The sequence below is a fragment of the Haliotis asinina genome, chromosome 6, assembly GCF_037392515.1.
Source record: "Haliotis asinina isolate JCU_RB_2024 chromosome 6, JCU_Hal_asi_v2, whole genome shotgun sequence".
NCBI classification, from domain to species: Eukaryota; Metazoa; Mollusca; class Gastropoda; order Lepetellida; family Haliotidae; genus Haliotis; species Haliotis asinina.
In genome coordinates this window covers 70,755,313-70,770,668 of record NC_090285.1, presented here as the reverse complement: position 1 = coordinate 70,770,668, position 15,356 = coordinate 70,755,313, and the positions used below count along the sequence as shown (strand labels likewise).

The 15,356-nt window shown below is 40.3% G+C and overlaps 1 protein-coding gene across 1 annotated transcript in view; it reads right to left on the bottom strand.

The window, feature by feature from the left end:
* LOC137286358 (protein mono-ADP-ribosyltransferase PARP4-like) overlaps positions 1-15,356 on the bottom strand; it is a 59,058-nt gene that overhangs the window by 8,376 nt on the left and 35,326 nt on the right. The window contains exons 28-30 of the mRNA XM_067818168.1: positions 9,255-9,279; positions 7,535-7,679; positions 5,913-5,995 (exon numbers count right to left, since the gene is read on the bottom strand). Of these exons, the coding sequence (XP_067674269.1) occupies positions 5,913-5,995; positions 7,535-7,679; positions 9,255-9,279 (253 nt within the window). The remainder of the gene's footprint in view (positions 1-5,912; positions 5,996-7,534; positions 7,680-9,254; positions 9,280-15,356) is intronic.

Here is a 15,356-nt window from a genome sequence, read left to right as displayed (position 1 = left end):
TATCTTGCCAAGAACACTATCTATTATATGATAAAGACAGTTACTGTACATTAACAGTTATTTGTACAGCAAATAAACAAGATAGGACAAAGAGCACATCCCTGTGGAGCCCCCATTGACAGAGGAGCAAGTGCCCTTTACAGTATGAAACTGGGTCTGGCATGAGGATGGTTAACAAATGTGCAGCATCCAGGACCTCCTCCTGGCAACATTATGTATTACATCCCTGGTACTGTAGTGAAATCAAACTGATTGACATACAACACCACAGCAGCAGTGAGGACCTGGTCATCACAGTCAATGGTCCTCCTTGGTCTTCTTGGTCTGGGATGATCTTTTATCGTTTGCAAGTTACAAAGCTGGGATACAGAATGTCGTTGATAAAGGCTACACCAACAAAGTGCTGGAACCTGACATACAAGGAAGTGAGGGACTCACCTGGTACTTACTACATCACTCTGTTACCAATGAGAAGAAACCAGGTAAGTGTTTTTGTGTGAGTATTGCCAGGAAAGTTTGAATACTCAAATTTTTCAAGGCCCACACTTGACAAACACATTGTTGGAAGTTCCAAAAATCAACATAACCTGTGACACTGAAGCAATGTTTCATCAAGTCAGAGTTGCTGATACACATCGAGACACATCATGATTTCAACCAAGAAACTGTTGAAACTGATAACGTCTACATCAATGACTGCTTGAAGTCCATTTCCATGGATGACAAAGAAATCCACTTAGTCCAAGAACAGGACCAACCACTACAAAAAGGTGGATTTAAGTTGACAAAATTGTTAAGCAGCAGCTGCAAGGTTGTTGAAACAATACCAGTCAAGGAAAGAGTGAAGATTGTTCAGGATCATGATATCAGCTGCAGTCAGATTCCAGAACACAAGGCCATAGGGGTCAGGTGGAATACAGACACTGATAAATTAGATTTCAAGTTCACACCTAAGGACAAGCCTATGACAAGAAGAGGAGTTATTAGTGTACTCAGTTCACTGTATGATCCTAGTGGATTTCTAAGCCCAGTATTACAAGCTAAGATGATATTTCAAAATGAGTGTCAGCTAAAGAAAGATTGGGATTCTCGTTTAGCACCTGAAAATGTCAAAAGTGGCAAACAAGGCTCGAAAACTTACCATACCTCGTTGCATAGTACCAGACAATTTTGGAGAATTGATGTCCTACAGTTTACATCATTTTGCAGACACTTCAACGAAGGGTTATGGAGCAGTGTCATATGTGAGACATGGGAATGCAGCTGGAACAGTGCATATCTCATTTCTTGCTGGAAAATCTAGACTTGTTCCTGTCAAGAGTATTACAGTCCAAAGACTGGAACTATCAGCTGCTGTTTTCAGTGCAAAGCTGGACAGTATGGTCAGGTCTGAGCTGAAACTGAAAGTTGACAAGTCAACATTTTGGACAATTAGTATGATTGTGCTAAATTGTATCAATAATTCTTCTCAAAGGTATCTGACTTTTGTTGCAAACAGAGTTTTTGAAATCTGCAACTCTTCATTTCCAGAAAATTGGTGTTATGTGACTTCTGCACTTAATCCAGCAGATGATGTGCCCATGGAGTTGATGCAGACAATATTTCTTCTAGAGATACTCGGATACATGGGAAAAGACGAAGAATACTGACTGGAGATGCTTGAAGCATTTGACATACCAAGTGAAAGTTTAGAGCTGAAAATGGCAACAGTGAAGTAGGGTCCAATGAAACAATGACAGTTGCACAGATTACTCAAAAGGTAACCTTCATGGCATAAGTTACAAAAAAACTGTTGCATGGATCATGAGACTGAAAGAATGTTTACAAATGAGAGCAAAGGTAGGTAAATATGTCACTACCTCAAAGGAACCACTAACAGTGAAAGAAATTCAACAGGCAGGTAAAAGGGTGATTAGGTATGTGCATCACTAGGAAATTGTCTCTCTTCCCAAAGGAAAGCCAATGAAAGGTTCCAGTTCTATTCAAGCTTTGGACCCTTTCCTCAATCCATATGGCATGTTCTGCGTTGAAGGACGATTGATGAATGCTCCAATCTCTGAATCTGAGAAACACCACATAATTCTGCTGAAGGAACATCAGACTGCGTCTCTGACAGGATGTTCGACATATGAAGAGCTTGGACATTTGGGTAAGGAACATGTACTATCTGTCATCCGTGAGAAGTACTGGATAATCAGCAAAAGACAGTCTGTGAAAAAAGTGCTTACAAAGTGCATCACATGTAGGAGACATGTATCACAGTTGTGAAAAGATGGCTCGACCTTCTATCAGACAGGGTGACTCTGAACATATCACCTTTCAGTCATGTAGGGGTCGATTGTTTTGGACCATTTTATTTCAAGCCAGGACAGAGTCAAGAAAAGCACTACAGATGCTTGTTCATATTGAGGAATAAGAAAGCATGGATACCGATTCCTTTATCAATGGTTTGAGCAGGGGTTCAAAAATGTTTTCAAAAGCCACTTGCCTCTCCAAGAATGTCCTGACTTATTTTCCACTTGCCATGATTTTATGACAGAATCATAATGACGTAACTATGAAAGAATGGATCAAAATGGTATTTCATGTTAATGTTTAGTTGACTATTTATAAAGAAATAATTAAATTTTTATTGTGTTCATTAAAATTTTGGCAATCTGATTGGTTAACTGGGAACATTTCTTTTGATTTCATTTCCCAATGAATCTAAAAAGCTAAGCCACGCCCAACGAACCGGACTACTTTCGGACCTGAAGAATGTCGGGTAATACCTTTACACGACAAGGGAATTCCCTTGCACTCAGGTACCCTAATGAACTTTGGATAAAGTGATACATTGTGGTTAACATAAAGAAACAACTCAAAATTATCCGTGAGCGTTAATGACGTTGTAACGCCTCGACAAGAGCATGCGCACGATGGAACATCAGTTAATGGCATCGCAATCCTAGTCACATCACAGCCTCTTTCCACTTGCGCAAATACTGCTGCCACTAACAATCTCAGTTCCACCAACTTCATGTCATCGGGCTTCATTTCCAATTCTCACTTTTCAAACTGTCTCGCAGTTTGCTGGTAATAATTCAAATGTTTGAACTTGAAACTTTGCTGTTACCGGAACATGTCACATTGTGTTGTTCCTTTCTGATTTGCCACCTGATGTTAGCTTGGTTGATTGACAGCAGTTTGGGGGTGCTCTATGCTGATTGGCTAATGGTTTGGTAGGCGTGTCATTTTACGTAAATGAGTCACCTGAGTCATGTCACGCTATTACCGAATTTATACACCGAAATTGTTAATCGGCGGTAACAAAGATACCTCTTTCGATGAATTTGATTATGTTTAAAGAAGTATCGTTGAAAGCCTATATCATTTCTTTCGTTGCATTGAGGTATTAAACTAAAAACAGATGTGCAAACTTTTGTAAGAATCCACGGATGTTTGCACATCTGTTTTTAGTTTCATACCTCAATGCAACGAAAGAAACACACAGTCAATTCTTAAGTGATAAATAGCAAAGAAAGATAACCCTACTTTATTATCATTGTGAAATTTAATAGCTACATTTGGAGGAGATATGAAATGAAACCCAAGTTACTTTTTGCAGTTTAAACCCATAAGTCGATATTTCCTAGTAGCCCACGGACAAATAAGTTACCATTATTTGATTGCTCAATATGAAAAGTGAATTGTGCCAGGTGTCGGGCAATGGAAATTTTGAGCCCCTGCTGAGCCGGTTTATGGCATGAAGAGGTAAACCAACATTGTTGAGATCTGAGAATGGCTCAAATTTCAAAGAAGCGTAAAGAGAACTCAAAGATGCTATCAGCTTATAGAATAAGTCTCAGACTGAGGACTTCATGCTACAAAAGGATGTTCAGTGGATTTTTAATCCTCCATTGCCTCACACAGGGAAGGCGTGTTAGAGCACCAAATTTGAACAGTGCAGAAAGTTCTTAATTCACTGTTGTATGAACACCAAGGACTCAGAGATGAAGGGCTCAATAGGATGTTCCGTGAGATTGAGGGTATTGTGAATAGTAGGTCCATAACAGTTGTTTCAGACAGTCCCAAAGATTTGGAGGCTTTATCACCAAATCACATGTTGCTGTTACATGCAAGTCAGTAATTTCCCCCAGGGGAATTCACTGTACAGGATTTAACAGTACAGAAAGTAATGGAAGCATGTTCAGTTTCTTGCGGGACCAATTTTGGAGATGCTGGACAAGGGAATACTTTCCAAGTCTGCAAGCAAAACAAACATGGACAAAACCTGGAGTTCATATCTCGGTCAGAGATATTGTGTACTTGATGGATGAGCAATCTCCATGTTTCTTGTTGACCTTTAGGACGCGTTATTAGAACCTTTCATTCGATGTGTTGAAGTCAAAACAAAGAACTCTGTTTTGGTAAGACCAGTACACAAGTTGTGCCTCCTTGAGTCTGTAAACTAAACGTAAGGTGTTTTGGTAAGACCAGAACACAAGTTGTGCCTCCTTGAGTCTGTAAACTAAATGTAAGGTGTTTTGGTACAAGTGACAATTTTCCATTTTTCAGACATGTTTGATTTATTCACAAGCAAGTGTTTAGTTCTTCTTTATTACATCATGCCTGTCAAGTATATATTTTAATTTAGTTATGATACAGTAAAGGTGTTTTGTTATTAAATGTTAAAGCTTTTCAGGTCAGGTTTTAAGTGTAGCATTACGTAGTGCAGCGCAACTAAGCAAGGGAACTAGAAGAAATAACTGACAAGTTAGGAAGCATGGTCAACTTCAGCTCCAGCTGACGTGGATAGACTGAACTGTGGCTGTCTACAAGGAGAACATTGGAATTGAGCTGCATGCAGCGGTTTGGCTCGAAAGTCAAGGAATTCCACCACCGATCATGAAACCGGAACTAAAGGAGTGAAGGTTGAACTAGTGCTTACAGCATTAAAATTTTAACTGGGACAATGTGGTTTTCTCAGATGAAATTTCTGTATGGCTGTTTCCTAATACGCTGAAATTTCTGGACCAAACAAATTGAAACACTCATGTTTCAGTTACCAAAGTGCAGTCAGAAATGTAACATGTGGGGTGGCATATCTTTTTATTCGAAGGGAATATGAACAGTGAGCGATACACAGATATTCTCGAAGGACTTTTACTTCCATCTCCTCATGTGTTCTATGGAAATTTTTGGAGTTTCCAGCAGGATTATGATCCAAAACATAGATCAAAGCATTCACAGGCCTAGTTTTGGACCCAAAGGATGACATTATTATATTGGCCAAGCCACAGTCCTGACCTAAATCCAGTAGAAAACGTATGAAGCAAAGTATCAATATGAAAAATCTGACAAATGAAATGAAAGTAGAGGTGGTCCGATATGGGGACAGCATCGACCATTGAAGCCTGCATTGCTGCCCATGGGGACTTGACAAAATACTAACTGTTCACCTGTCTCTGAATCTGGTGTTATGTTCTGCTAATCTTTACATTTAATATGTGAAGGAAAACAATAAGAAATTTACAGTCTTTAAATTCTCAATAATTGCTGGTCATACCATACCTCACTGATGGACACACACCTCCTCACAGGTCAATTGATGGCCATGAGGTTAATGTTGAAGAAAGCACTGATACTGCACCAGGCACTGACATTGCACCAGGCATCACACACACAGCAGTAACCTGCTACTGTGTACATTGTGCAAGTCTTGATGTCAAGTAAGTTCATTTATATTCATGTCCTGCTAAGTGAGTTCATGAAACTAAATTGAACATTTTATAACCTAATATACTTGTTCCTTCGCAACATATGAAATGGCAGCTTTTGAGATATTGTGTGTAGTTAATGTTTCACATGTTTATTCAAGACAATCTTCAAGAAGTTAGTTAGTGCTAGAACTGCAATCCTGAAACACCTACCATCAGCAATATGTTCCATGGAAGAATCCTTATCACCATCTGTGTATGCTTCTCCAGTTGCAAGAATATCTCCAACACAAGTTCTGGTGAAAGAAACCAGCGTTAGTACATGATGTTAGGACACACTATTCTAGCTATACGGGAGCAGTCTATAAATTATCACATGTGAACTGCACGATTCACACAATCATCATCAATCTATGCAACTGGGATACAATGACATGTGGTTTGGGTGTGGGATACAGTGGGTGTGGGATACAGAGGGTGTGGGTGTGGGATACAGAGGGTTTGGGTTTGGGATACAGAGGGTTTGAGAGTGGGATACAGAGGGTGTGGGTGTGGGATACAGAGGGTGTGGGTGTGGGATACAGAGGGTTTGGGAGTGAGATACAAAGGGTTTAGGAGTGGGATACAGAGTGGTTTGGGTGTGGGATACAGAGGGTTTGGGATACAGAGGGTGTTGGAATGGGATACAGAGGGTTTGGGTTTGGGATACAAATGTTGTGGGAATGGGATACAGAGGGTTTGGGAGTGAGATACAAAGGGTTTAGGAGTGGGATACAGAGTGGTTTGGGAGTGAGATACAAAGGGTTTAGGAGTGGGATACAGAGGGTGGGGGTGTGGGATACAGAGGGTTTGGGAGTGAGATACAAAGGGTTTAGGATTGGGATACAGAGTGGTTTGGAAGTGAGATACAAAGGGTTTAGGAGTGGGATACAGAGGGTGTGGGTGTGGGATACAGAGGGTTTGGGAGTGAGATACAAATGGTTTAGGAGTGGGATACAGAGGGTTTGGGAGTGAGATACAAAGGATTTAGGAGTGGGATACAGAGTGGTTTGGGAGTGAGATACAAAGGGTTTCGGAGTGGGATACAGAGGGTTTGGGAGTGAGATACAAAGGGTTTAGGAGTGGGATACAGAGGGTGTGGGAATGGGATACAGAGGGGTTGGGTTTGGGTTTGGAATACTGAGGTTGTGGGAATGGGATACAGAGGGTTTGAGAGTGAGATACAAAGTGTTTAGGAGTGGGATACAGAGTGGTTTGGGTTTGGGATACAGAGGTTGTGGGTATGGGATACAAAGGGTTTGGGTTTGGGATACAGAGGTTGTCGGGATGGGATACAGAGGGTTTGGGTTTGGGATACAGAGGTTGTGGGAATGGGATACAGAGGTCTCAGTTTGGGATACAAAGGGTTTAGGAGTGGGATACAGAGGGTTTGGGAGTGAGATACAAAGGGTTTAGGAGTGGGATACAGAGGTTTTGGGAGTGATATACAAAGGGTTTAGGAGTGGGATACAGAGTGGTTTGGGAATGGGACACAGAAAGTTTGGGAATGAGATACCAAGTGAGTGAGTGAGTGAGTTTAGTTTTACGCAGCACTCAGCAATATTCCAGCTATATGGTGGCAGTCTGTAAATAACAGAGTCTGGATCAGACTATCCAGTGATCAACAGCATTAGCATCAATCTGCACAATTGGGAACCGATGACATCAGTGAACCAAGTCTGATCACCCGATCCCATTAGTCACCTTTTATGGCAAGCATGGGTAGATCTAAAGGAGGCAACTCTGCACAGAGAATTGTGATGCACTGCAGCAGTATGAAGGGTAAATCAACCTACGAAGAAGCTGTCTTCAGATTGTTTCGTAATTCAGCATCCCAGCTCTCATAATCGTCATCTTCCTCATCTGAGCTTTCTGGTTCAATAGCAGATTTCCTGCTGAATGGCTCAATAGCAGATTTCCTGCTGAATGGCATCCACTTTTCTGTGAACACAAAACACACCTCACTGTCAAACTCCACATACTGTTCTACATCTACACATGGACAAGAGATTCTTCAAAGGCATTTAGAAGTTGGTGTGGTAATACAGGTCAAATCTTATGGATATGAACTTCTTGATATATTTTTCCCGTTTGTGGGCTAGCTCTTGCCCTTCATCAGATGGAAAAACGAAATAGAGAACAGTATAGTGTATTTATTTTGATGTACAGGAAATCAGCTATGTAAATATGTATATACAAGCACATGGGAAACTGGAGATATAACTAAGTACCATATATACAAACAATAAGGTGAGATGAAAGAAAGGAGTACAACGATAGGGTATGTTTTTTACCAGAAGGACAAGCTATGTTCACATAGCAGAGTGGTTTGAGAGTCTATGATTTCTTGGTGATGCGCCAGGCGCTAGGGAGGTAAACCCCTTGATCCCTGTTGATCTCAGGCACTGATCCTCTAATATTTACTGACGCTGTGCAAAATAACTCAAAAAGTTGTTATCCATAACATTTGATCTATATTACATTATCATGAATAATGTCCTACTGTGTTAAAGTGGATTCTGCTTTTCACTGTCAACATCTACTTGCATACATCATCTTTTTAGACTTGTGTGAAACTGATTTACTACATATAGTATATATATCACAATATATATTTAATCCCTAGACAACAAGACAAAGCCATCAATATCTCCCGCAACCTCAAAATACTCTTCATGAATATGTCTACTAATTATGATTACAGTATGTCAGTGTTTTGGTGTGCATATGGCAGAGTGGAAGGAGAGTATTGTAAGGATTTACAGTTCTGCTCTGGAAAAGAACACTACCATCAAATTCAGTCAAGGTCAAACTTGTTGCCATGGAAATGCAAAAATCTTTCATTCAGAAATCCAAACATACCAAAAGGCAACAGTAACTCACCAGACCTATCTATGTGCCAAGTTTAGTAAAGAAAAAGTGAATGGTTTTAAAGTTCTGCTCCAGAAAAGAGCACAACCACCAATTTAAGTCAAAAGCCAAACTTGTTGTGGAAACAAAAAAACCCAAAAAATCCATACACTCATGTAAGCCCTAACAGCACATCTAGGGATCATGGCCAACATGTGTACTAAGTTTAAAAAAGCTAAAGTTTGGAAGATCTGCTCCTGTCAAGTTGACATCTTTAAACCCACAGCCAGAGTCATGTTTCATCACATCCTCAAAGCCACAGCCATAGTCATGTTTCCATGGAAACCACCAACTATAAAATTCATATCTGGGTCTAATTCCTAAAAGGCACATCTAGGGATCATGCTTGACATGTGTACAAAGTTCGGTCAAACTATCATGTATAGTTTAGGAAATATGCTTCAGACAAACTCCGTTGTTGTGGTGGATAAAAACAGTAGCACTGCCACTTTTGACAAAGATCAGTCTACCTTTAACAACTTATATTATTTTGTTAAAGACAGATCAATCTAAAACACTTTCAAAATACAGACAGACATATGTGATAACAGAGTTTCCATCACTTGACAAAATCCACAATACCAGAAAAAAGTAAAGTATCATTACCTTGCATCACACGGTGGTAGAGTGCCTGAAAAGTAAACCATCAATTATAGAAACATTCACTTTAAAGTCAAACATTTCATTCACAGACCCACATTATTTTGTTTACTGTATATGCTGATATAAGGTATATTATGTAGACGGGATGTGGCTTTCATGCTGGACCTACTGGAAGGATACTGTTGGGACGCATTCGATCACATGATCATTCTCTGCCCGACATTGCAGGTGAACAAAGATGCACACGGAGAGAGCCTGAGTGATGGACATGCACAGGGTGGATCCTGGAACGCATCTGGAACGCATCTGCAGGACTGGTTGGCTGCTTATCACGACAAATTGAAAGGGGAGTCAACACTGTTTGCCCTAGACAACTGCAGTGCCAACAAGGACATGGTGAAAGAACGAGACATGCCTCCTTGGGCCAGCACATGAAGCACAGTGTTTGGGTGCTGACACAAAAAATACTTGGTGCTCAAAGACCTCAGGGAGCAGACGTGATGGGTAGCCCTGTTTCACTGCAAGGACTGGGATTCAATCAAGGAATGCTTAAGAGAAAAGGATGTGATTCTGAGCAAACAAGAACACAACCGCATGAAAAAACAGCTTGCTGAAACAAAACCTACCAAACTCTTGAAAATGGACCAACTCATAGCCTATAACATTCATTAGCTTAAGCACCATTCGCACAAACTTAAGTTACATTCAAGCAACATTCAAGCAAAATCAAGCAAACTTAAATACAAAATAGTAAAGCTCCCACACTCCGAATTTTTAGGGCGTGTCACCTAACACAGTGCTTCGCGGGAAGCTTGTGTGGGATAAAAACAGTTTGCTGTATTATAAGATGGAGTGCAACAAACTGCTCGAGCAAACGATGGAGAACAAACTCAAAACCAAGCAGGACTTGCTGCAGATTATCTACAAATAAAATATAGATCTAATAAAACCTTTTAAACATTTCACTATATGGTATACAACCTGTTAGACATCTCACTTCGCATATGGTATACAACCTGATAGGCATTTGACTTTGCATATGGTTTACAACCTGATAGGCATTTGATGTTGCATATGGTTTACAACCTGATAGGCATTTGACTTTTGCATATGAATGTAATTATTTATTTACTTTATCATTACATTTTTCACACAATGATATAGCATCATGACGACCGTCAGAGAACTCAAAGCGATGGCCAAAAAATGTGGATTGGTTATTCTCACACGAGGACACCCTAACTGTTCACCTAACTGAACATTGACTATGACAAACCTTCCATTGTCAAAGAGCTCAAAGTTCAAGCTGAAGAACAGGGGGTTCTCGTATGAGGAAAGCTGAACTCACCACCTCGCTGGAAGACACCGAGCCGGTCAGTTTGAGATTCGTCCCTACTAAACACGCAGTGGGTAAGTATCTGAGAGGTTGGAAAATAGAGGTTGATTCCAATATCAATATCGATAAACTCAAACCCTTAATCATCAGAAAACTTCACAAAGAATTGAACGATTTGAAATGTATCAAATACCAACTGAAGCAAAAAATGACGCTTGACAAACCACAGACGCACAGCAGCACGGAGTCCATCACGACTTATTTGCGAGGCAAGCAGGAAATCATCATTCCATTCGGCTTGATCCCTTCGACCCTCAATAACTCATTGCCACACATCCAAGAATCCAAAGAGGTTCCAGATGGGTGGTGAATAAAACTGATACCATCTACCTAGACATAGCGAACTATGTACCATTAAAAGGAGGATCATACCTAGACTTGCTTCCCTATCATAAGAACAAAAACACCATCATGAAAATTAAAAACAACAAGGATCACCAGATTCTAAATTTGCAAAAAGACCTTTGAGCTATCCCGCTGAAGATGGGCTGAACTTGGATGGGTTAGACGCACCCATACCCATCTCTCAAATAACGAAGATGGAAAAACAAAACCGTTTAACCATCAACGTCTCCAGTCATGAAGGCAATATGACTGAATCGTGCACTGAATCAGATCTGATGATGAGTTCAGAATCAATTCATTTCTGATCAAAAATGGTGACCAGTATCACTATGCGTGGATCACAAGTTTGAGCCAACTATTGTAAGACCAATCGATGCATAAAGAAAAGAAACATTTCTGTGAAGGGTGCTTGCATGGTTTCACACGAGCCTACCTCCTGGAAGTGCAGTGCACTGTGAGGATTACTGAGGTGTGTGGAGAGATGGCCATCTGAATCGACGCAAAAACATCTTGGCCTTCATCCATTACCAACATCAAATGCCCGTGCCTTACGTCATCTACGACGACTTCAAAGCCACTCATCCAATCCATGGACACCATTGTTCCGTCCCCTGACCAAAGTTTCAAGTACAAATCCCAGGAACAACGAGAGTTTGGGTATGTGGTTGTTCGATGTCCTGATGCAGCAAAAACATTTCTCAGCTCCTCGCGAGAAACGCGAAGAGAAAGCCATCCGTGAAGTGTTGTCAGAGCCTGCTCCAATGTTCTGCTCATAACATGTGTAACCTGAAACGGAGAATCTAACCTCAAAAAGTCCCCACCCCTGAGGGTACGATGCTCACTTGATCATGCAGGCCATCTCGAAGGTTGGCGGCGAGATCAAAGGCATTCCTAACATGGAGAAATACATCTCATTCTTGCTCAATCGCAAAGTTTATCAACAGCCCTCAGTTTCTCCTGGCGTTGCTCAATAGTTTGGTCAAGACAAGTGGCACCTTTGCCATCACCGAACATAAACCTACGTGGCGACTTGGTCTCAAAAGGGCATTTACCCACATGAATGATTGGTCCAAGCTCGGTGACACCCGCCCGACTTACTCGCATTGATTGCTTTTACAGTAGCTTAACCGACCCCACTATATCTCAGGATGAGTATGACCACGCCTAGACTGTGAGGGAAAAACCAGGCTGCCAAACTTTGGGCAATTATCACAACCCAAACTTCAGAAGAGATGTGCTCTGTTGACCGAGGTGTTTGAAACCTTCCAAAAACAATGTTTGATACAATACCAACTCGACCCTGCATGGTACTACACCAGCCCCGGTCTCTTGGGGGTTATACAAAATAAAGCTTTATCAGACCTTTATTTCTTTCCGCTGTGTACCACGTTTTGCTCGCCTCACAACTTCCTGGTCACTCGAGTGCATTCATCTCAGCGAAACATATGTTTACATTTTTATATTAAATGTCATTTTTTGAAATTTTCATAGTGTGTAAGTTAACTTTCATCTTGCTATGTTTCATCTGTATTGGATATTAGAATAAAAAATAATTTGTTACATTATACAATGGAGTGCATCAAACTGCTCAAAAAATTGGTGGCCGACGATAAAAGTAATGATGATAAGCAGGATAGACTGATGGCACAGGCAGTTGGCGCCAAAGCCAAACAAAATTTGGGGCACTATTTCACTACCAACAAAATTCAGAAAATGCTTATGAGATCAATAAGCTGTGTGTAAGACATGAGTTCTGGCTCAGAGCCGAGTTGACAAAGACCATAGGGTCAACCAGATCTACACCGGCATAGTGTCATACTCCCTTCCCATTCCACTGGGGAGGTAACTCCATCAGTCAATTTCTGGGTTTTGACCACTAGTATGGTGGAAAGCCTATATCCAGCATGTATTTAACTATGAATAGATAGACCTATTTAATTATGAATAGATAAATATGATGCATCCAGGTCATTCAGTTCCTCTTGATTTGGCAACGGTCAGAGGTTTGACGTCATCGATGTGGGCCTAGTGCGACAAAGATCAGTTCACAGTGTTTTTGCTCCGGGCAAGGGGTGTAACACTGACAGAGTGTCGGTTCATCGCCATCCTGTTCACCAGTTACCTGCACATGGCATGATCAACGTCCATGAACATTCGAAGGGCATACGTCTGATCTGGTAATACATGTGGAAATAAAACCCAGACTGACTCAGTTCATCTTCATGAGTGTCAATCAACATCAAGCCACACCTTGTTGTCATGCACCACACTGCAAAATAGAATTGATTCTGCCAGAACTGCATCGGGTTATTAAACCAATCATGCACCATTTTAACATTCACTACCGAAAACCCATGATTTTTTAATACGTCTTCATCATACCACCTTCTAAAATGCCACTAAAAAAGTTATACATTGATGAAGTTGATGAGTGGTGCTCTGAAATGCAACCCAGCTGCATCGACTATGATCTTCAAGTGAGTAACATCGGAAGCGTTACATTATCATTTTCAGAATATAACACTCTTGCTTTCTACATTTAAAATTATTATATAATGGACATATATACTTTTAATATGTACATTACACTTCCAGGAATAACTAGCGCTGATGCCGTTTAACTCCTGCGCGCGCTCGATGACATGTCTGGCCAACTTGAAGAAGACCTCTGCAATATCACCTACCTCCCATGATGGACCAACACCAATGACAGCAACAAGAAGCAGTTCATCAGTGGCATCCACAACCACACAACCAACAGTTACTACAGTGTATGCTATCTGAGCGATGAAGCATTCAAACCTTTGGGAGGCGAACTCAAAATAAATTATTCAAACAGTATGGTCGTGTTAATCAACAACGGATTAAACACCTTAAGTCTCAGCCGGCCATTGGCCAGAATACTCAGATTGCAGCCACATGAAATAAAGCCTACAACCATCATCACGGGTATGAAATTACCCGACCTCATTCCGTACCGTGAACTGTGCATTTATCTCCATCAGCTGAGCACGACGGACATTCAAAGTGAACACCCTTCTATGCTGCTGAGAGCTGTACCAGTGAAAACGTTAAAGTATAATGACGACAGAACCGAATTGTTTTCAGCGCTGCAGTACAAGAAATTAACACAAAGCACCACCTTGGAGTTTAAAATTTCAGTTTTAGATGTAAAACATAATCCTGTGAATATAGGATACCTCAGTGTAATGCTACACGTATGATAATGACAAGCGGTTAAGGCCCCAGAATGCGAATGAAAAAATGTGCCAACTTAACGACTTCCAAACTTGGGGACAGTCGCAGGTTTGACGAACCAGGAGTAGATGGAGGAGTAAACTGTATGATTTGCAACTGAAAAACATCATTTACAAACATCGTTTACAAACATTGTTTACAAACATCATTTACAAACATCGTTTACAAACATCATTTACAAACATTGTTTACAAACATCATTTACAAACATCGTTTACAAACCGCCCATCAGTGAATCCAACAGTAACTTACTGTAAAATACCTTGTGTAAGCAAAATTTTGAGGACCCAAAAAAGCAGTCTGTATAAGGAGGTCGACTTATCTATGAGACACGATTTCATGAAACTATTTTTCATTTCGTCAGTGCCCTGTCAGGATGATCTTACAGGTTAGCAATACACCTGCCAGGAAATTTACTACGATTACAGCCACTTTGTTATACATGATCTATAAAATACATATAGAAGCATACAGTTTTCATTATTTCAAAATATTTTATGCTAAGTCACTATGAAGTTTTGTTCCTTCCTTACACACAATAACAATAACAACAGTTATCATGCTGTCTGGTCGCCAACTGCAAAATGACATGCAGGTTCCAGTATGATCAGCTGCTTCCTGTGACTTTACATACAGTGATTGGTTCCACACAAATGATACACAAGTAATGTTACCAATGGACCCAAATGCTATTGTTTTGTTGTTTGCACAAGCAGAAAGTGGGAGATTATTGGAGTAGGTGCATAATTCCCTTTCATTTGTAACATGTCATTATATCCCCCAGCTGAGAGCCATGTTTCGATCCACTAAATATCCCTTCAAACTTTTATATATTTTTTCTTACGTAATTGGAAAGTTACTACATAGACATTTCTCAAGCAATATCTGTGGTTTTCTTTTTCGTCTTTTGCTCTTTGACAATTTAATAATGTGGACCTGTTGATGAAGCATGTGTATGAGAATTTTCTTCCAATAAAATTGGGAAATATAGTTTGTAATTCTAATTCTGTCAGGTTAAGGTATTATTGTGCATATAAGAAGGAAAAAAAACACGGAGTTTTAGGAATAATGGTCACTATAATCTTTATTAGATATTATTCTCACTT